The 21284-nt window shown below is 40.2% G+C and overlaps 1 protein-coding gene across 1 annotated transcript in view; it reads left to right on the top strand.

Annotated features, from left to right (window-relative positions):
- Positions 1 to 21284, top strand: part of met (MET proto-oncogene, receptor tyrosine kinase) — an 84574-nt gene that overhangs the window by 53189 nt on the left and 10101 nt on the right. The window contains exons 11-16 of the mRNA XM_084733740.1: positions 4174 to 4383; positions 7833 to 7982; positions 13774 to 13927; positions 14571 to 14705; positions 16590 to 16850; positions 20540 to 20620. Of these exons, the coding sequence (XP_084589866.1) occupies positions 4174 to 4383; positions 7833 to 7982; positions 13774 to 13927; positions 14571 to 14705; positions 16590 to 16850; positions 20540 to 20620 (991 nt within the window). The remainder of the gene's footprint in view (positions 1 to 4173; positions 4384 to 7832; positions 7983 to 13773; positions 13928 to 14570; positions 14706 to 16589; positions 16851 to 20539; positions 20621 to 21284) is intronic.

Raw genomic sequence — 21284 nt, 5'->3', positions numbered from 1 at the left:
ATTGACTAGCATTTTTGCACCTTCAGTTCCCACCTTCAGTACCATCAGTGTCTCAAAGTCAATGTTTTTTTTGTTTTTTTAATGGGGTTTTGGTTACTTAAGGGCTGAAATAAAGCTTTTTCTGCATTAATCATACATACAAGAGTGATGATAATGTTGGCCTACAAAAATATGTTGTCCCTTCGGCACTCTATTAATGTTGCTGGCGGTTCTGCAGGGGTATGCAGCTCTTCAAAATAAAATGAGGTCCATTAGGGATCATCATGTGTCTATGCCTTTGTCTGTACAATGGCCGGTATGTCCAAAGGATCCTAAATAGCAACCCAACCGCTCGCTGCCCTCTTAGTATCAGTCATACTTTGTAGGTGAGTCGATTGAATGACCACAACACCAAACACCCACTCACTAAACAACAGTGTCAATGTTGTAGTTGTCTCATTTGAAGGTTACGAGAGGCTCATTGATCTGAGCACCTTTTTTCCTACCTCCTGTCCTCATGGGACACTGAGTGAGGAACACATCTATCTTTGAAGGCCAAAAGATAAACACACACTATTAGCGGCCACCGCAGCACAAATATCAACATCGATCCCTCAGCGTTGCAGCCAAACAAGTCTGGTTTGTTCTGAGCACACCTGTGTCAGGGAACATCATGCCATCACACTTTTAACGGCTTTTGTATTGCTTACATCAAATATTTGCTTTTCATAATGAATATACTGCAATCTCTGTAATGATAAAACACATTGTTCCTTTATTCCCAGTTCAGCCCACAGAAATATCGAACCAAAATTCTGGACTTGCCTGCAACATGTTCCAAAATGATTGAGACAGGGGCATGTTTACAACTGTGTTACACCTTTTCTTTCAGCATTTGGGAACTGAGGACACAAATGTTTAAATGTTACATTGTGTTGCTGAAATAAGCAGGGAGGTCTCTGAAAAGGACATAATCTGCATGGCAGCATATGTTGCTCCAAAACCTGTTTGTCATGGGGCCTTCACAGATGTGACAGTTATGCCTTGCCTGTGAATGCCTTTGGTGGATGCCCCCTTTAATACTCAATAATGGTCATTTCACCAGTTACTAGTTAACCTGTTTACCTGTGGAATGTCCTCACAGGTGTTTTTTGAGCATGTTTTGTTGCCCCTGTCCCAACTTATTTGGATCATGTTGCAGGAATCAAATTCAGAATGAGTGAACATTTACAAAAACACCATAAAGTTGATCAGTTTGAAAATTAAATAGGTCATAAAGTTTTTGCAAATCATTGTTTTTTATATATGTTACACATGATGTCCCAACTTTTTGGGGGGCTTGTATAAATGAAACTTGTCTGCTGTAATTCAAGAATGAAACCACATATTGACAGGCAGTAATATATCATTTTATTATCACTATTGGCCTCTTAACTGCTCATATTACTGTTGCTTGTCGAGTCGTATGAACAACAGCTTTCAGATTAGTGTGCACATTTATTTTCAACATCCCTTTCAATTTGTCTATTGATTTCTTGTTTCTGGGAACGTTGCCCCAGATCTGGATCCCAGTTAACACCCCCCCACCCCCACCCCACTTGGATGCTGTTCCCTTCCAAAGCAGCTCCCTCCCCAACTTTCCTCCCACTCTGTGTTTGTAAAACCATGGACGGCTCAGTGACTTCACTGTTTATTACATTGTATAAGAGTGTGAGGTTTACAGCACATCACTGCTCTTCGGTTTTAAGCCTCTATTTGCACTCTTGTAAGAATATTTTTTCCTCTTTATTCAACTGTGGGGGAGATCAGGGTCAGATGGCCCATATTTTACATTTTGGCACATTTCAAACCATAATTAATTTATTTGTACTTAAAGCCCTAATCTTGATTTACAGCAAATGTTTCTGCCCACGTATTCCACGGTCCAGTGGAGGCCTACTATATATAGTTAGAACATGGATAATTTAAAGGATATTTGGCAGTGACTCAGTTGATGAAACTTTGCCAAAGTCAACAATAATTTCCATCATGATAAAATATAAGTAGAGTGTTTCTCACTAAACATTTAAATAGAATTACTGAGCTACTTGCAGGTATTCAACTGTACACCAGCCTATATTTGGTTAGTGCTTGTGTGACCTTTGCTATACTTTCTTCTGCACAAATTAATTTTCCTTATGTGAGTCTGTGGCTTTATGCCACCTCAGTAGAACATGTTGTAATTCCCCTAATAACTGCACATGGCAAAAGATGTTAACACACAAACAAATTAAATTCAGTTCCCCTGAGCAGCCAACACAAGGCCAACTCAAACCTTAAAGCAGTCACATAAGTTTTAGATCTTTGCCACAAAAGATGTCAACCTCGGCGTCTCTATCCTATGCTCTCTTCAGACAAGATGAAACTCTGCCACACCTCAATAAAAAGGGCTTAGGGTGCTTTCTGAGCTTTCTGTCTCTCACCGGGCGTTTTTAATGAGCACAAAAGCTTGGAGGCCTATGTGGGCTGCATCCAACACGGGATGAAACTCTGTTGTGCCCTCAGGCCACGCGTGTAAACAGCAGTGGCTGAAAACAGGCAGTGTCTCGTACAATGTGTTGAGTTTAAAAGAAGCTGCCAAACTTAGGATTACTGCAGGGTTGTTCTGCATTGTGACAGAGTGAGGACCTGGAGGGAGCTGTTTGTACTCTGAGGAGTGAGGAAGCTCAGAGGTTGAGGTGTTTAATCTTTGTGTGTGTGTGTGTGTGTGTGTGTGTGTGAGTGTGTGTGTCATATTTTGAAGGACCAAAATGCCCTGGCAAAACAGTCAAAGAATGTGGAACAATTTTGGTCTTCACCTCTTCCTTATTTTAGCTGTAGGACCAGGTTAATGTAAGATCTAAATTAGCATTTAGGTCTATGTTAAGATAAAGGTTGATGTTTGGTACATAGCAGCGATGGTTAAATTTAGGGGTTGAGGCTGGAGTCAGTAGAGTACAGGTACAGGTGTGTTTTCTAGACATTTCATAGAGCTTTCACAATGATAGTTTTGACTGAATCTGAATTTTGGTCACATGAATGCTTCTTCCCAACCAAGAAACTGCACATTAATCCTCTGGTCTGAGATCAGCCCCACAAACTGTTTGTGTGCAGTCAAAGAGCAGTACATATTCCCACAGGAAGGACATTTGCGTGCACATATCATGACATTGTTCGTGGTATTCCAGTTTTGTTAGCAGGAAAACGAGAAAGACACCATGCTCTAGTATCTACACCTGCAGATGGTCATTAGTGGTGTAGTGGTGCCTGGAGAAGCTGTGATATGTTTCCCAAACAATTATCATCAGCCCATCCATTGCCTAACCCTATCCCAGTCTCTTTTTTAAAGTGGCCCATCCAGCAGTGTGATACATGGTGATATATAACACTAATCTTGCATATTTAGTTCAACCAAAAATGAGCCAGTACTATTTACACGTTGTCGCTGCTGCTTGAATACAGGGAGTATGGATCACAATGAAATAAACATTAGCCATAGAGGAGATTCACATTTTGCAAAATTGGCCTACAGACCACAGAGTAAGACAAGTACACAATTATGCATTTTGAGTGAGGTATTTCCTTATTCTTTAGTCCATCTACACATGAAAATAGACAAATACTTTTTCATTCTGCAAGTAGTCTGTGGGCCACCATTCTAAAATTAACATTATTTGTCAAGGGTCAGTTTGTAAATATTACTGTTCCTACTGCATGAATATAAAATGTATTCAAGACAAGATTAGTTTATTAATCAACCAACATGTTTTTTCCCAAGGATGGTGAGTTGAAGGTGTGACCAGCGCTACTCTGCCTCTGATGTTAATGATCCTACAAGAGGTTTAAATGCCTGCCACTTCAACCAAAGAAGCCTTTTGCATGAGAAGTGAACTCACACATTTCTCTGCAACTTTCCTGTATACATCACACATGTGGCGACATTATTAAGGGTGGTAAACAACTTAACTTCAATGAGGAAAGTGTTACCCAACATGCCACAGATGTAAACAGTGGTAAACAAGTATTAAATTAGACCAGTTGACAAACAAACAATAAATTATCCAAAAGCCTAAGACTAACCTGCATTTATTAAATGTTACACGCGTGTACCTGCAGGCTGGGTGCAGTTTTTCTAAACAATATGTTTTGTCTGTATGTGTTGTCTCTGTCCTCTAGAGCTGTGTGTATGGTGAGAACCGGACGTCCATTCAGTGCACAACGCCCTCTCTCGCCAAGCTGGGTCTGCAGCCGCCCGTGGTCACCAAGGTGGCGTTCGTCCTGGACGGCTACTCCACGGATCAGTGGGACCTGATCTACGTGGAGGACCCCCTCTTCCAGGACCCAAAGCTCACCTCCAAAGACAACAAGAGCATCGTGGAGCTCAAGGTAAGACAACAGTTAATATCCTCAGTCTTCAGCTCCATTATAATCCTACATTTATTGCTGTGAATGTAAAGGAATTTGCAGTTGTGTTTCAGTGTTCGATGTGTGTTGTTGTTGGGCAGGTGCCCACTGTTTTTACTGAGCTTGTTTTTTTCATTGTGCACCTGTAACATGGAATAACGTGCAGAACAATTTAAAGTTGACCTCATTTTTATCCTTGGGGCAATTTAAATCTTTAACTGTATCACATTACACTTCCAGATGTTCTTGTTTTACTTGATTCATTTGCTTTGAATTTTAATCGTTTTCATTTGTTCTTAAGGTTTTATTGCAGCATTTGTTGTTTTTGCTTTTTATCACCACATCTTTTATCTAAATTTCTTATTGCTCTTTCTTTCTGTCTAGGACCATTTATTTAGTTTTACTTGGCTACATAGATCTGTGCCTCAGTGTATTTCTGAGTTAAAATAAAGGTTGACTACATAAAAGTCATTCATAATAACAATTTAGATGTGATGATAAAGGCTTCAAGAATCTGGAAATGTTTTGTTTAGGCACCTTGAAAGTGCTTAAAAACTCTTGGATTTTTATTCTGTATGAACCTTGTTTTTTTTACAGTGTTGGCCAGTAATATACTACTGTAATATTATTACTTTTTCCAGTAATAGGTACTGTAAAGGATTACAATTTCCTCCTCAAGAGAGAATATTTAGGGATTGACTGTAATTTGAAGACTGCACTCAGAGAGGTAGATTTTGTTTCCACCACATGTGGAGCTGTGTGTGGGATAATATAACAAGTAATGTAACTCTTTTTAAGGAGTAATCAGTAAAAAGTAACTAATTGCACTTACTGAGTAACTTGCCCAACAGCAGTGTTTTAAAGAACTCCTGTTCTGTTTTAGGACACCTGCAAAAACAGGTGCAGAAACTCAAGACACCTGCAGGAACCCGAATGGTCCAGTTTAAGGTTGTTAAGTAAGAAAATATCTATTTATGCACCGTAGCAAATTTCAAAAGCTTAAGAAGTGCTTCTCAGAACAGCAAGAGCAGAAACGTGTCAAATCAGAAACCAGGATACAGAACAGTGACCCCTGCACCGCCTCCACTCTACAGGTCTACAGAGTTCTGTGGCCTGGCACTTCATTTTGATTCAGAGGTGCAGTTTATACAACTTTATTGAAGGAGATGAATTGGTACTTCGCACTTTGTCTCCCAATTGACACATTCACACGTACAGCCCTCTGTGGTCCAGGTCAAGTTGGGAAGGAAACAATACTGAAAGAAAAACAGGAAGTGGGGTCTGTTTCCCATCGTTTACACCCCTCATCCCTTCTCCACTTCTATACCTCTCCATGTATTCTCTCTGCTGACTTGCATTGTTCTGGCTGCCGAGGTCAAAGCCCTTGACATATTAATGCTGCTTTTCAAACAGGCCACCACGTTCCCCAGTGCCTGTTTTAGGAACACAATGAAATACATATTTCTCCTCTTTTCTTTCTTTCTTTTTTTTTTTTTTTTTTGTTGACTGCAGCTCGACAGTTTGTGGCAGCTGTGCTGAACCTCTCGCAGGGGATCCTGGCTGGTTCTTTTTTCCCTTCTTCTTTCTCTCTTTTCCCAGACATGACCTTGGCCCCGATGCTAAATCCACCACCAACCCAGCCTCTACCCCCCCCTTCATCCCTCCCTGCAGCCCAGACAAACCCCCAGTTTTTTACCCAGGGGGGATGGTACCAGCCATTGCACCGAAACAGGCCACATTTAACGCCATCTGATAACCCTGCCCTGCAGTGGCCTCTAGTAAAGGGCAAATGCTGGGCTCATTTAGCGCCATCTGATAACTCTCGCTCCAAAGTGGCTGCCAATAACACAAATAAAGGAATATTTAGCTGTGACTGACAGCACAGCAGCACATGAAGGAACCAGGCTGCTGACTTTGGCGTGAGGCCAGGTCTTTATCGCTGCCGATCATGTCACGGGAGACTGCGAAGCATCCCACTTTCAATTATCATCGTAACAGTTTATTTAGCATGACTTATATTACTGTGATGGCTTTTTAATAATTTTTAGTAACTCTTCTCCGCCTGGTGTGCAGTATCGTTACGCCTGCAACCGGGAAACTCTGAATTAGGATTGTGTTGGATGATCTTGTTACAAAATGTTGTCTTTGTGTGTGTCCTAATTACCAGCAAGTTGGTGAATTAGTGGTTTGTGTTGCTACGTAGACTGCCAGTGCAGAGTTTGTATGAGTGTGTGTGAGTGTGTGTGTGTGTGTGTGTGTGTGTGTGTGTGTGTGTGTGTGTGTGTGTGTGTGTGTGTGTGTGTGTGTGTGTGTGTGTGTGTGTGTGAGTGAGAGAGAGTGCAGGAACAGGTGCGAGCCTCCACTCTGTGTCAAATTGGAAAATCCCAAGCTGTCACGCAAGGAATGTGATCATTCTCTTTATTGCCTTCTGCTACACTCAAACAAGTGTGTTTATGTGTGTGTGTGTGTGTGTGTGTGTATGTGTGAGAGAGAGAGAGAGTGATGGAGTGAACAAGAAGAGAAAGCAAGTCTTGAGAGTGAAGAAAAAGAACAAATTCTGCTGTGTTGTTCTCTTGCTGCTTCCCGTCAAACAACGCACACTCACTACCAGTTACACACGCTCACGTGGATCCTAATTGCTCTGTGTGTGTGTGTGTGTTTGTGTGTGTGTGTGTGTGTGTGTGTGTGTGTGTGTGTGTGTGTGTGTGTGTGTGTGTGTGTGTGTGTGTTTCCAGTCAGAACCCAGAGGGGGTGTTTTGTTGTCATCCTGCTAGAGGTCACACAACAGAATAAGTTGCTCTGTTGCTCATATGAGCAGAAGCAAACTCAGTTCATCTCAGTTCTTTCGATCACTATGAATCATGATGAGCTCTGCCAAGAAGACGGACCTGCACCTCATTTATTTAGTATTACTTCACTTCACTGAAGATATTTTCACTACAACTTTCCAACACAATTGAAGCCTCCTGTTTTTCCCGTATTTCCTAAACAAGCTTTGTCAGACTATAAATTTGTATAATTTTGTCAGCTGTAGACTCACGTCACTTGTGGACTCTTTAAAAGTCCTATAAATAGTTTAAAAATGGCAATACAAAACATAGAAGAGTGTAAATGTTTAGATCTCTGAAACAGAGGTCTGTAGAGCACATAGAGTAGAGAATATTAAAGATTCAGGACAAAACTGACAGAAGGGCAGGACTCATCTGCAACTTCAGCACCACCAACAGGACCATGGATTTATCAATACCAAGTTAGGCTGCTGATGTTTAAGAGCCATGGTCCGGACTGTCTGGACTCACTGATTTCTCCTTTTTCTCTCCCCATTCTTAATTCATTTCTCCTTCCCTACTCCCTTCATCCCTTTTGCTGTCTTACCCCCACAACTTCCTTCTATGTCTTCTCTCTCTTCCCCCCTCTTCCCTCTGCTGCAGGGTGACCGGATGGACCGGGAGGCGATGAAGTGTCAGGTTCTGACGGTTTCCAACCACAGTTGTGAGAGTCTGACTGTGGATGGAAACATTCTGGAGTGCATCGTTCCCCCCGAGCTGAGGGTCGACACCTCCAAGGAGCTGCAGGTGGAGGTGAGACACACCTGTACTTTACACACTCATGCAATTTGCTTTTTTTGCTTTGCAGTTTTCAGTTGTTCCTTTCAAGCCTTTATTACTTGTTTTTCTTTAGGTTAAGTTTTGCACTTTTGACAAAAACACACACAAAAAAAGTTGTAGATGCACATGCAGACAACTACAGACTACAAACCCATGTATAGAGATCCGTGCACAGGTGCATATACACAGGTGCACACACTTCCAGTTGGTCAACAACACTTTCTTTAATTAAGACAGCCTTTTATTTACAGAAACACCCAGCTCATCACGAGTACACATCCACACCCAACCACACAAATACCTACACACACGCGCGCACACACACACACACATCCTCTTCACTCCACTCAATAGAGGTCTTGTTCCAGCTTCCTTGCATGTTGACAGCAGAAGAGCTTCAGTGTGTGTTTGAAGTGGTGTTTGGATGGCAGCACAGGGTGTGTGTCAGGGTGTGTTGAACTGTTTCTTTAAGATCTGATCAATTTGCACGTTAGTGAATTAGCTTTTGAAGTGACGACCACAAGAGCATGCAAACAGTCTTCTTTTCCAATCATAGACAGTATCATCTTAAAGTAATGAATTTTCTTGTGAACTCTCTTGTCCTACTTGTCCTTTGGTTTTGTCACTATTTGAAGGCACAAAAGGCGGGGCAGCAAAATTTAATACATTTAACTCAAGGGTTTAGGATGATTTTATTTTTATTCAGTTAATTAAACGCCAAGTACAGGCAGACTGAACGTCAGTCAGAGATCAGGGTTAGATCATTTATATAATGACAAACTCATTTTTGTGTAGTATGTAATGAGTATGTATTTGAATTAACTACCTGAAAATAATGACAAACTGTTTAAAATATTCACAATACTAATGAGAAAGTTTTCCGTTATTTCAATTACTCTCATCCATTAAAATTCCTGAGAACAACTGGAATCATCTCACCCCATTTGCAGCATTACGTCCTTAAACACAAAGGCTCAACATGAGATCATGTGACTTTTTATGATGGAGCGTTTTTGCAGTGATGGTTCTAGATTTATAAGACTTACTTCTATGAGTCAAGAATGATTATGTCTGAAGGAGAGGCTTTTGATGTCTAAACAGATATTCTGTATCAACCATCTGCTCTGAAACAAGTGGATACAACGCAGCAGACATCCATGAAGCCACTTATAATGCACTTATATGAAAATTCCCGTCTCTTTGTATTATCAGGCTCACAGAAGGAATTTAAGCAATAAAAGGTATCATATCGTATCACAGCACCTGCTTCTGAGGAGGAAGACGCTGACTCGCCTCATAGAAACAACATAACACACAGTGATGATAGATGGATAGAGTATGTGCAAGAAAGAGTTTTTAATAGCCATGAGTATTTTTAGTATTTTTATTGAATTTGACTTACTTACAGAATAATAACAGCATATTACTTCAGGTTTTATTCAGTTTGTTCCCCCATTTTAATTTATTTTACACCAGGTTTACATAACTTCACATCAAATATAAAGTAAAGACAGACTTCACTGTATGAGTTTTCCGAAGGCAGTAACAGGATCGTTCTGCCATCGACCATACCGAGCTCTTCATTCATTCTTCACTCTGGGAAATTCATGGAAAACACCACATTCCTTCAGCGTTCCAGATCATTTACAGGAGACTTCAATAACTCTCCTGTCCTAATGCAGTCCCTTATAAAACCAGCTCAGGGAGCATTTATTGCTCAGTGTGTTGAGAGAAAGGGCTCAGCATCCAGCTGTCTTGTCACTTGAAGATAAGTCAAGCATCCTCTGAGTCGTGAGAATTAGACGTACAGTATAGAAATGTCAGAGGAACCCCCTCACCCCCACCCTGCCCCAACTCTCTCACACACACACACACACACACACACACACACACACACACACACACTTTTATACATGACTCAGATTTTTTAAAAAAATGATAACAATGATCATAAAATTTACATTAAAAAGTGTTTATTTAAGGATTAAAGAGTAACTTAACACCCAGAAAACCTTGTTTTTGATGACCTCCAGTGGTTTGACTTGCTGCTGTGATGTACAGGTGTACTCCAGGACTATGTGACATCACTTCTGGGTGTGGTTACATGTGCAATAAAGCACACTTTTGACCACAGATACATATATGTAGACAGTGTGTCAGCCCTTAGACTTCGTTGCCATTTTGGTCCACTTAAGACTGGTCTGTAAACACACACAAGTAAAGCTAGCTGTGTGCTTTTTACCCAGAGAAATAGCAGCTCCCACATTTATATGTATTTGTTCACAGACCAGACCACCGTGGTGGTCAGTACAGCTTCTGCGGATCATATGCTCCTGACCACACAGACACCTCTGCACTTTATAGACTGCAAAGAAATATAATAATAAAAAAGTCTGATGAATCCTGTGCACTCTGTGCATTGGCTCTTGCACTGTCTGTCTGCATCTATGTCCTTTTAGACTTGAACTTTTCTTTATGGCACTTTCTCATGCTGTTCTCTCCTGACTAGGGCCTTGCTTGTGTAGTATCAACTCTCAGATCTACGTCACTTTGGACACAAGCGTCTGCTAAATGAAACTGCAAACTGTAGTGTTAAGTTAATCTCTAAGAAATTTAATAGGGCTGCCCCAGTCCAAAGATAGATATTAATTTAGATGTTATTTTAATTATTAAAAAGCATATTTTGAGGGGCAGGAGAAAATAGATTGAGTGCCAAGGCTGAGAAAGAATGTTATTACATTGTCAACACTGTACTATATTACAGAGAAACACAAAAATGTAATGATGAGCCTTTAAAATACAAATTTTAATAGTGCATGCACAAAGTGTGCATCAGTAATGATTCAGAATATGTCTATATAACCAGCACTGAGCATTTTTGATTTTTTTTTTTCATTTTAAATACAGTATAACATAGTTCTTCTCCTGACTTCATCAACTTTATCCCAGCTAGCATGATGATTAAATCTTTATTGATACTTTGACTAAGTCTAATAGATGATATATATTTACAGTCTTCATAAAATAAACAGTACTTTAAAAACAGAAGGCATGTCCATTTTGTGTTTTTCTTACTGGGCAGAAAATCTGGCTAAATTTACTTCATGTAGACTTCATGCCATGTTCCTGACTTTTATGTTGCAAGAGAAAAGGTCCATGTTGCAACCCTAATCGTAATATTTTTGTTGTTACCCTGATAACAAGGCCAACTTATGAGAAACCTGTATTTTAGTCGGTCGATACATATGATTGATTTAAAAATTCACTGTATATGTGAATGTCATAGTGAGTGATTCCTTGTGCTTCATAGAAAAATAGCAGCTGAAGGGAAAAAGGATTAAGAAACAGCTTATTGACTTTTGTGTGTCTTTCATCTCTTTTTATGCCAAAGTGTACAGTACATAGCACAGCCCCATGTCAACATACTTCCAGCAGCTAAAGTGGAGTTTGACAGCAGGAAATGTTTCAGTGGTCGAGAACATCAACAGTGAATATCAGGTTTTAAGTGTCAGAAAAAGAGCTAGGGCTTCAAGAAAAACATTTTGGGCAGATATTTAACAGTTACACAGAATGAAATCAGTCATGGAAGAAGTAAAAAGACCAATTTCTGTTGCCAAAATAGACCAGAAAGCTATGCAGCCAAAGACTAGTTAGTTTAATTTTAAGTCTTATCTTTTCCTTGGGTTCTCACTCAATTTAAAGCACTTGTGAAAAGGCATTCTTGGAATCAGCTTGTGAAAAGGCATTCTTGGAATCAGCCTGATGTACAAGTAGCTGACGTACTTTAAGGGAAAGAGAGATTATATATATGTAGTATATATACATATGTATATATACATATATATATATATATATATATATATATATATATATATATATATATATATATATATATATATATATATATATATATACACACATATAATATTATGCAATTGTATTCAGCATCACATATTCATTATATGCACTGTTTAATCTCATTTTAAACCCTGCACATCCTATTTTGTGCTCTGGGAGCTCCTCAAGAAAGCTCCTCAAGAAATATAACTTCCTTGTTTGCAACAAACAGCCTCCAAACATCCGAGCAGATTATACGAGGTTCAATAAGAGAAGTGTCAAACCTTTATGATACAAGCTAATATTAATGCTGAGCTCCAGCCTGCGTTCTCATGGCCTCCTTAAAGATAATATCGTTCGCCTCCTGGTGAAACAGCGGCTTGCTCTAGACGTGGCGTTATCAGCGTCATCACTGTTGACTTGTGAACTGGCCCTCAGAGGAAAGCCTTTATCTCAGGGGGTTGGTCAGCCAATATCCCTGAGCTCCGCCAACCTACACACACACACACACATTCATGTATCCCCTACCCCCTGAAGTGCCTCACACACACTCACTTACACACACACAAACACACACACAGACACCGTCCCATCTGCAGCAGTAGACAGCAGCAGAAACCTCATTTCCACTAAACCTAATAATGGCAAAAGCAATATCACTGATGTAATCTGCCTCCAGACTGTGGCAACAGACCATGCGTTTGTGCGTTTGTGCGTGTGTGTGTGTGTGTGTGTGTGTGTGTGTGTGTGTGTGTGTGTGTGTGTGTGTGTGTGTGTGCGTGTGTTAGTGTGTGTGTGTGTGTGTGTGTGTGTGTGTGTGTGTGTGTGTGTGTGTGTTATTGCATACCATATGTCTGAATGCCAGTTGCATGCCTTTTAAGTGCTTGTATGTGCACCATATATGCCATGCATAACATACTGTATGTGTCATGTATACAGTGGCAGTCTGTGTTTACAAAGCAGACATACCTTCTTATCATGCAGTCTGTAAGAATGAAGACAGTGACACTTTGTTGGCTCTCTACTACAGAGTAATACAATTACAGTTAAATAGACAATAATTGGACCAGTTAAAAGTAATCGTATTTAATATTTAATGTTTTTTTTACATTCAGTGACTGCCTGAGATCTCATATAGTAAAGATACAGATGCATTTTATGTTGTAAGTTATATGACAGCCAAACCAGGTGCATGATCTTGAGTATATTTGTGCAATATGTAATATGAAACTTATCTAATTTCATATTTCATATAAGTTATATAGTGAGCAGGTGATTATTGTGAAATAAACTCTGGCAGTGTGATACTACTGGACTGCAGATTATACTGTTATTATCCCACTTATTACATGGTTATTCACCAAAAAAGTCTATAATATGACACAAAATGTTGATTTAAAAAAGATTTTATGGCTTTTAAAAATTAACTCAAATTTTTGCTCATCCAGAGGCTATGATCAGAGCTGCATCCATAGCATCCGTCTTTTATTCGCAGCAAAGTGAGCCCATTAACTTCACAGACGTTGTTTCATTTGAGGTCCATTGTGGTGAGGACAGAGTTCAAATAATGAAAAGCACATCACTGCCCAGATATTTTCTGCCTGCGTGCTAGACTGTGAATCAGGCCTGCTAAATCCATCCAAAGACATTTCAGACAGACAACTTGAAGCATGCTATTTTACTCAGCAGTTCAGCCAACACTTCACTGCTGGCATGTTGTGACCTGCTGATGTCATTCATGTAACATGTGTATCATTGTAATACTTAAGGTTAAAAGTTAAATTCATATTAAGGCTAAAACTTGCAAAAATCTTAACCAGCTACCTGACCTCTGACCTCCCTATGGATGGAGGGTTGTTCCGTCGTAATTATTGATGTTATTCAAATTCACTTCCTTCACTCTATGACACCCCTTCACTTGTTTCAGTGGCGCCAGGCGGACACCATCAGGCATTTGGGCAAGGTGACTCTCGCTCAGGAGCAAGACTACACGGGCCTCATCGTGGGATGTGTGTGTGTCAGCCTGCTGCTGCTGGTGCTGGCATCGCTGCTCATGTGGAAGAGGAACAAACACATTGATGGTGAGAGCAGAGATGTGCGCTTGTGGTTTGGTCACAGGGTCGAAGGTCAGTTCACGACTGCGGCTGCCACACATTCAGAGACGTCTGACATCCTAAACTTTAGTCTTAGACAGCGACATCAAATGGTATTGATTTGTCTTTTGTCATGTTATCTGCTCTAAAACGTTTGTTAATCTGACACTCTAGTCAGGTCAAATCGTGTTATTTTATAAAATCTTTGCAGGAATATTTGCAAATTGAGTGAATTTTAAATATTTTTGCAATAGGAAGGTAGCAGCACAAGTAAGAAGCAGTGTGTGTGTGTGTGTGTGTGTGTGTGTGTGTGTGTGTGTGTGTGTGTGTGTGTGTGTGTGTGTTCATATATTTCCATACTTGCAATTGGATTTCATTTTGTCTTTTCTAACCTGTGTGCATGTGAGTCTGCTGGGTTTTGTTTTGCCTGGTGGGTTTACAGGAAGTTTGTGGGGCGCATTGGTGAACTGCTTTGCATTTCTCAGTAATTCTCTCATCTCTCCCCCTCCTCCCCTTTATCTGTCATCTCTTGCTCCCTTTCTTCTCTCTCTTTTCCCCACTCTCCTCCTTTCTGTCTCTCCCTCTCTCCTTTCCTTCTACGCAATCATTCACCCCCTCCCTCTACTTCTAGATCTGTCTGAGGTGTGGTATGATGGCCGGGGTCACATCCAGCATCTGGACAGGCTGGCTAACGCGAGGAGCGTCAGCCCCACTAACGAAATGGTCTCCCACGAGTCAGTCGACTATAGAACAACCCTGCTGGAGGGTACGTCAACCAGATAAGCCCCTCCTCCCCACCCCCACTTGACAACTTCTTCCCCACATCACAATCACCCGTCCCACCCCCTGCTCGCCCCGTCTACCTGCTTCCCTCCCTGTGGGGCTGAACGCTGTGCTAGCGGTGCATGTACTTGTTTTGAACTAACACATGTAGCCTTCAGGGAAGTTTTTGATTCTGAATAATTTTGGTGCTTTTTTTATGAACTGATCAAAATCATCTGGAGTAAGTCATCATACCCACATGTTACCAGTTACCAAATTATGGAACTGGTATCTCTGATGTCCATAGGGAATAAATATCCATAAATTTGCTTAAAATGCATGTTAGAAAAGAAAATTTGGTAACGCTTTATATTGAGATCCTGGCAATAAGCATTAAGTTAATATGTAATAAAGCACTTATTAGTCCTTTAACCCATACGCTCTGTCCCCCCCCCCCCTCTTAAAAAAAAGGCAAAAAGCTTGAAAAATAGCATAGTTAACTGCTAATAAGTGTATAATAAAGGCTTTATTAACCTTAATTAGGCATTGTTCTTGTCTTAGATCCATTCGCTGCTAAATGCATGCAGTAGTGAAATATTAATATGTGCATAATAAAGGATTTCTTAAAAAATAAAGGTATTAAAGGTCCTTTAAGGCATCAGCTGTTATTTAAAAACATCATACTAAGTAATTTAAAAGACATACATGGCCATTTGAAAACAGCCTGTCTACAAACTGTTAACAAATTTCTTGTAAGTGCTTATGAATGTCTTATAATCTAGCAATGAACATGCTGATGATGCTATTATTAACACTTATTTATAACACATAACAATATTAATAAGCATCTTGTAAAGACTTCAGTACAAGGACCTTAATATAAAGCATTACCGAGAATTCTTCATAACTTCAGTTGTTGCCCAATAAACATCAATAATAGACATTGTCTTAAATATCAAAAGTAAGAAATAATTATTGTTCAATGGTGCAGAGATGAAGTTGAGAGCAGAGTTAGAAAGCCATGAACTCAAAACAATGTACTATAAAAGGCTAAAAAGTTCCATAGAGATGCGGAATAAATGATCATCTCTGTGACACCTTTCATATTGTACACTGCGATTTGAATAATTATTAGAAAAATTATGACTGGAAATTTGCAGTTGTTATATGATAAAATTATTTTATTTAACCTCCCCTCACTCGATTTGCAGAGTGATTTTTATCTAAAGACAGGCTGTGAAAAGCTAATTTTGACCAGTTCTTAGTGTCAGCACAGCAAAAACTCTGCCGAAATCTGAGACATAGATGATTTTGAGTCCTGTGTCCTCATCAAAGTTGACCAACCAAACTTGAATGAATCTTTCGAGTCACCTGTGGTTTTGGTTTCCTAAGCTGAATCCTGAGGGCGTGTGAGGGGCTCCATGTATTATGATCCTGAGTACGATGGCGGGCAAAACAATTTTCCTGCTGCTAAAAAGTGACTTGAAAGGCTTAAAATCTGAGAAGGTAGACTTACTAATGAACTAATGCTTGTCCCCAGGGAGTGTTGCGGTGTAGGAAGGGTGGCTGCGAACGCTCATTTAGTCCATATTTAAGCTCTATTTATGTTCATAGCTCTTCTCTGTCTTCTGTTCTGGATGAAAACTAGAGATGCTTTCCTTTTTTCTATTCTTACGTTTTTAGATTTATTCTCCTTCCACTGGCAGCATTAAGCAGAGAAATCAGAAACTTTGTTTATCCAGCTCAGCTACCCTCCATCCCAGTGTCAAGTTGCTCTCTGCCTTTGTAGCCGTCCCTTTCTGATCATGTAACACACCTTGACCTGTGAAGGCCCCACACTGATACAGTCGCTGACCTTTGACCCCCTCCATCTCCTCTGCTTCTCCAGATCAGGGTAATGACAGGCCCGAGACATGCCGGGCTGCTCCTCCCATCTACGGGGGCAATGGAGAGCTGCTGTCTCCCAGACTGGGGGCACTGGCGGGTGGGATGGGTCTGGGAATGGATGGCGAGCTGGTGTCACCCCTACTGATGGCCCCGGTGCACATCGACCCGTCCTGCCTCCACCCAGACCTGCTGACGGAGGTGCAGCATGTGGTGATCGCCAGGGAGCAGCTGCTGCTCCACCTCAACCAAGTCATCGGCAGAGGTCAGTCACAGAAACTACTGTTAAAATTTTTAAGATGTCACACATTACTGTGGCAACATTACTGTTTTCATCACTTGTTGTTTTTCATAGTATTTTCTGTTGATGGAGTCATTCATTTAATTTTTTTTGTCTTGTTTGGGGGTTTTTTGTCTTCTCATATGTAGTACTTCTCATGCTAGCTACCAAGTTCTTCTAAAATGCGTCATTTCCTGTCCATTCCTGTGGATGCATTCCTGGCAATAAAGGGTTTTTTTCCAGGAAAGACGGAGCTAATGGCTGTTAATGTGCAAAATAAAGCAGCAAAGCCGACAGCTGAAAATGTTATACATAAAGATCCAGTCAATACAAACTATAAGTAGAACCGTGCGATCATTAGTCCAAGTGCCAGCGCAGCAGGGCATGATGGTGATGCAGTGGTTTTGAGGCTCTGTTATCACTGAAAAATGCAGTGAGCCTCGTGGGGGGGGGGTTACGACTCTTTATAGCAGCTACAAATGGATGTGCATAATCATAAATAACAATGAAATATAAAAGAGATAAATACCTCAATAAAGCAGGATAGATTGTCTGACCCATCAGTGTTCTCCCTAAAACAGTTATTGTATAAACCATAAAATACACCATCAGCCACAATGTCATGTGGACCTTAAACAACAATAAAAAATAAAATAAAAGTATCAGTGTTTGCATCTTAAGTAGCTTGTCAGCCTGTAAACAATGGGCAACACAGGAAAGGTGAAGTCTTTGCCCAGGTTTCCGATATCCAGATATTTGCTGGCTACACAGGAGGCCCCAAAACATTGGCCATTACCCCCAGAGACTAAATCATTAGACAATGGCCAACATTGCCACATATATGTTAATCAATCAAGTATTTGTGATCATCTTAATGACATTAATTCATCTATAGAACACTGATTTTGTTTCCTCAAACATTACTTTCAAGGCCCTGTTTTCAATCAAAATTTGTACTGTTTTCCATTTTATTTGATTCTAGGCTTGACACTTCATTCATGTGGTGATGACAATTTGGTACACAACTTGCCAGGCTGTTTTTGTTATTTGTTGACATCATATATGCATAAACATGGCAAACAAGAGAAAATGTTTGGTTGCAAACCTTATTGTACATCAATTTTTGTCTCACATGTAATTTGTAATACGTTATTACTGTTCGTTGCTGTCCAAGTAGAGTGACCAAAATTAGTCAGAGGTTAGTTATTTATCCTGAAAACAAGTCGGGTAAAGCAATATATTAGTGGTTTAAAGAGATGTACTGATGCAGCATCTACCTTTATGATCTAAAAGCTCATGAACACACCAAAGGCGGAACAACGACTTTGTCCAAGGAGCACTGCAACATTACATCCTATACATTTAGTATCAGCATCCAAACAAGTCATGCATAACAAAAAGTTCTTTGCAAACAGTTCATGAGGGGACTGATGTGGAGTGACACCATCATCCACTGAGCTCACATTAGATTTGGGATTTATGTAAAGCTATACAAAAGCTTAAGTCGCCCACAAAGAGCTTAATTGCCTGCTTTATCAAACCGCAATCTTGACATGCAGACACAAAATCGCCCCATATCGTGCCGTTTAAGTAGGCGGTTCAGACCAACAGATCAAATTTAACATCAAGGGGAGTAAGACCCCCAAACTCCTCCATGTCCCAGAAAAACAGCCATCTCCCCCCTGAATTATCCCCTGAAGAAAAGAGACTGGATTTGGAGGCTGGATTTTTTTAAAGTGGCACAGGATGATTTGTTCACAGCTAGTATTCCCAGGGTCCATTGTTGGGAGTGGTAATCCAACACCCTCAGCCATCTGTGAGGACGTGATAGGAGAGCGCCGCGCTCATTTTATTCTTGTGCCCCTCCCCATCTGGGGCAAGCCCTCATGTCTTAAGAGATATAATTCAATAAAATGCACAATAACTCAAGGGGGGTTTGGCATAGCCTATTAGTCTGTGGGAGTATTAATGAATAAAGCTCCATACTGGGTTACTTGAAGGGGCAGATTAAGTGTGAGAGTGATGGTAATTTAAGATCAGCTGTTAAAGGTGTCAAAGCAGACCAAACACACATGCAAGAGTCAGAAATGCTTGTTTTTTGTGGGACAATGTGCATAACTCACAAATCACATCGATCATTCTGCTCCAAACTTTTATTTTTATGTGTCAGCAGTGGACAGAAATGTTTTTATCTGATTTCTGGAACTGCTGTGATCATGGAGCCAACTGGCAGCACATATGATCTTAATCACAGGGCTCTGACGAGAAGAAGGCTTCAACAAGCCAAGATATAAAATGAAGGATGCTGATTGCACAAAAATGGCCTGCAGTGTCTTCCTGCAGGTTCGGCTGGTGATTTATATGGTGCCATGCAGCCGTTACCATTTATGGGCAAAATGTAAAAACAGTTTCTCTTATTCATCTGTGAATGCATTGAACCAACAAGCTGTGGAGGATATGATCAGAATCAGATTCAACTTTATAGGCCAAGTATGTTCGCACATACAAGAAACTAGAATCCAGTCAGTAGCTCTGTAGTGTGTGTCTGTGCCAAAACAAACATACATGCTGCAGTGATGTTTCTTAGTCATGGTGAAATTCAGATGGTGGTGCTGCAGTGTCATCAATGAGGCATCAAATTTAATGTCTATTCTGCTTGTGCCTCAGGGGTTCTAGCTAGGACTGTGCAATATGAGCAAAATCCCATATGCTGATACAGGTCATTTCATATCCAAATAATGATGCATACCATTATACAGCACTTTTATATATTTGTATAAAATAACCACATGGAAAGGCCTATTTATCAATACTTTTTGAACTATACACTATATTAGGTACTCACTCATTTTTAACATTTTTCTCCTTTTATTTAGAATCTTTGTGCAAATTTTCAATTAAACGCAAAATATTATGCCAACCAGCCAGATTTGTGATTAAATCATTGCTTAATGGGGTGCATAAGTAGTGCAGTGTGCAAATTCAAACTCACCATAACAGACAAAAAGCAGTAGTATAAAAAAAAGAAGCAGTAGTAGTGGTAACCCTGGCTTGGTCCTGCTTTTTAAAGACTGCACATGGTCTGGTGATGGATCATGCCCTTGTTGCTCAGTGACTACATTTATAGACATTAATTTTCCGCTATTATTCAGAATATGACAATATTACAAATTTCCTGTGTCGGTAACAGATTCCGTTTGGGTAATCAGAATAAGGCCTTCTTCCAAATTTAGCATTATTGACATTATTCTGGTTTTTGGTGCAGTTTTTCAGACATGTTTACAACACATTTGGATTATGTGTCTCAATTGGGTTTTTACTGCTGTTTGCCACTCATGTTATCTTGCCTGTTTATGATCAGCTCTGAACGTTGTCACTGTAACTGTTGTGACCTCTGCAACACACTTATACTCAAAAAACAAACATCCTGAAGTGCCAACTGATTCTTGTGAACTGACATGGATATGGTCACCTGCCTCACAGCTGCACCTCATTGTCACATCAGGCCTGAACGCTGCTTCTCATGTGTCAGTGTCTAAAATGGAGCTCTTTCAGTTTTATTTTGCACGGGGTGAAGAACACTTATTTGAAAGGACTTGGCAGGTTTGAACATGTACTTTTGAAGTAATTGATGCTGACAAATTCTTACTAATACACCATGTTGTAACCTGCAGGTCACTTTGGCTGTGTTTTCCATGGAACTCTGCTGGAGCCAGATGGGCAGAAGCAGCACTGTGCTGTCAAGTCCCTGAACCGTAAGTACAAGCCCTTTGACATGTCAGCCAGAGGTCAGCTAAACCCTTTGGAAATAAGAACAGTTTTCCCATTAATTGATACTAGAACAAGCTTAAAAGCTTCTGTGTTTTGATTGTAATGCACTGGTCCATTGTTTGACATTTTTATATCATTCTGCAACTTCCCAGCAGTCTTCCTTATGTATTCAAATCCCAACGATCAACTTTTGGTAAAAGTACGTATGTCTCACTCTTAAAAAGCTATTTTCCCAAGCTCTTCTAAAAACACTTTCACATGTAACCTGATGTAGTTTTCTATATGATAATGGTGCTACATATAGTAATTGATGAATACATATAAACCCCCTAGATTTGGAGAGGGGTGGGGAGGGGAGGGGAGGGGAGGGGAGGGCATTAGCACTACAATCTACATCACTGCTTTTTGGTAACTGCTAAGTGGGAATAACCATTTGTAAAAAAACAGATGGAGTCGCCCTTTAAATCAGGTCATGCTAAAAATCAAACAAAAGCATGTAGTCTTGTAAAAATTAACTGTTGACAGCATGGGAAGAACTAAGGTTTAACAAAATGCACCTAATCTCCAATTGAAAGTGATTTTTGTTGTTGTTGTTGTTGTAACACACACACACACACACACATTCTTGCTCTCTCTCCCTCTCCCTCT

This window comes from Lutjanus erythropterus, chromosome 13, assembly GCF_056507025.1.
Source record: "Lutjanus erythropterus isolate fLutEry1 chromosome 13, fLutEry1.hap2, whole genome shotgun sequence".
Taxonomy (NCBI): Eukaryota; Metazoa; Chordata; class Actinopteri; order Lutjaniformes; family Lutjanidae; genus Lutjanus; species Lutjanus erythropterus.
This window is presented reverse-complemented; position numbering and strand designations above follow the sequence as displayed.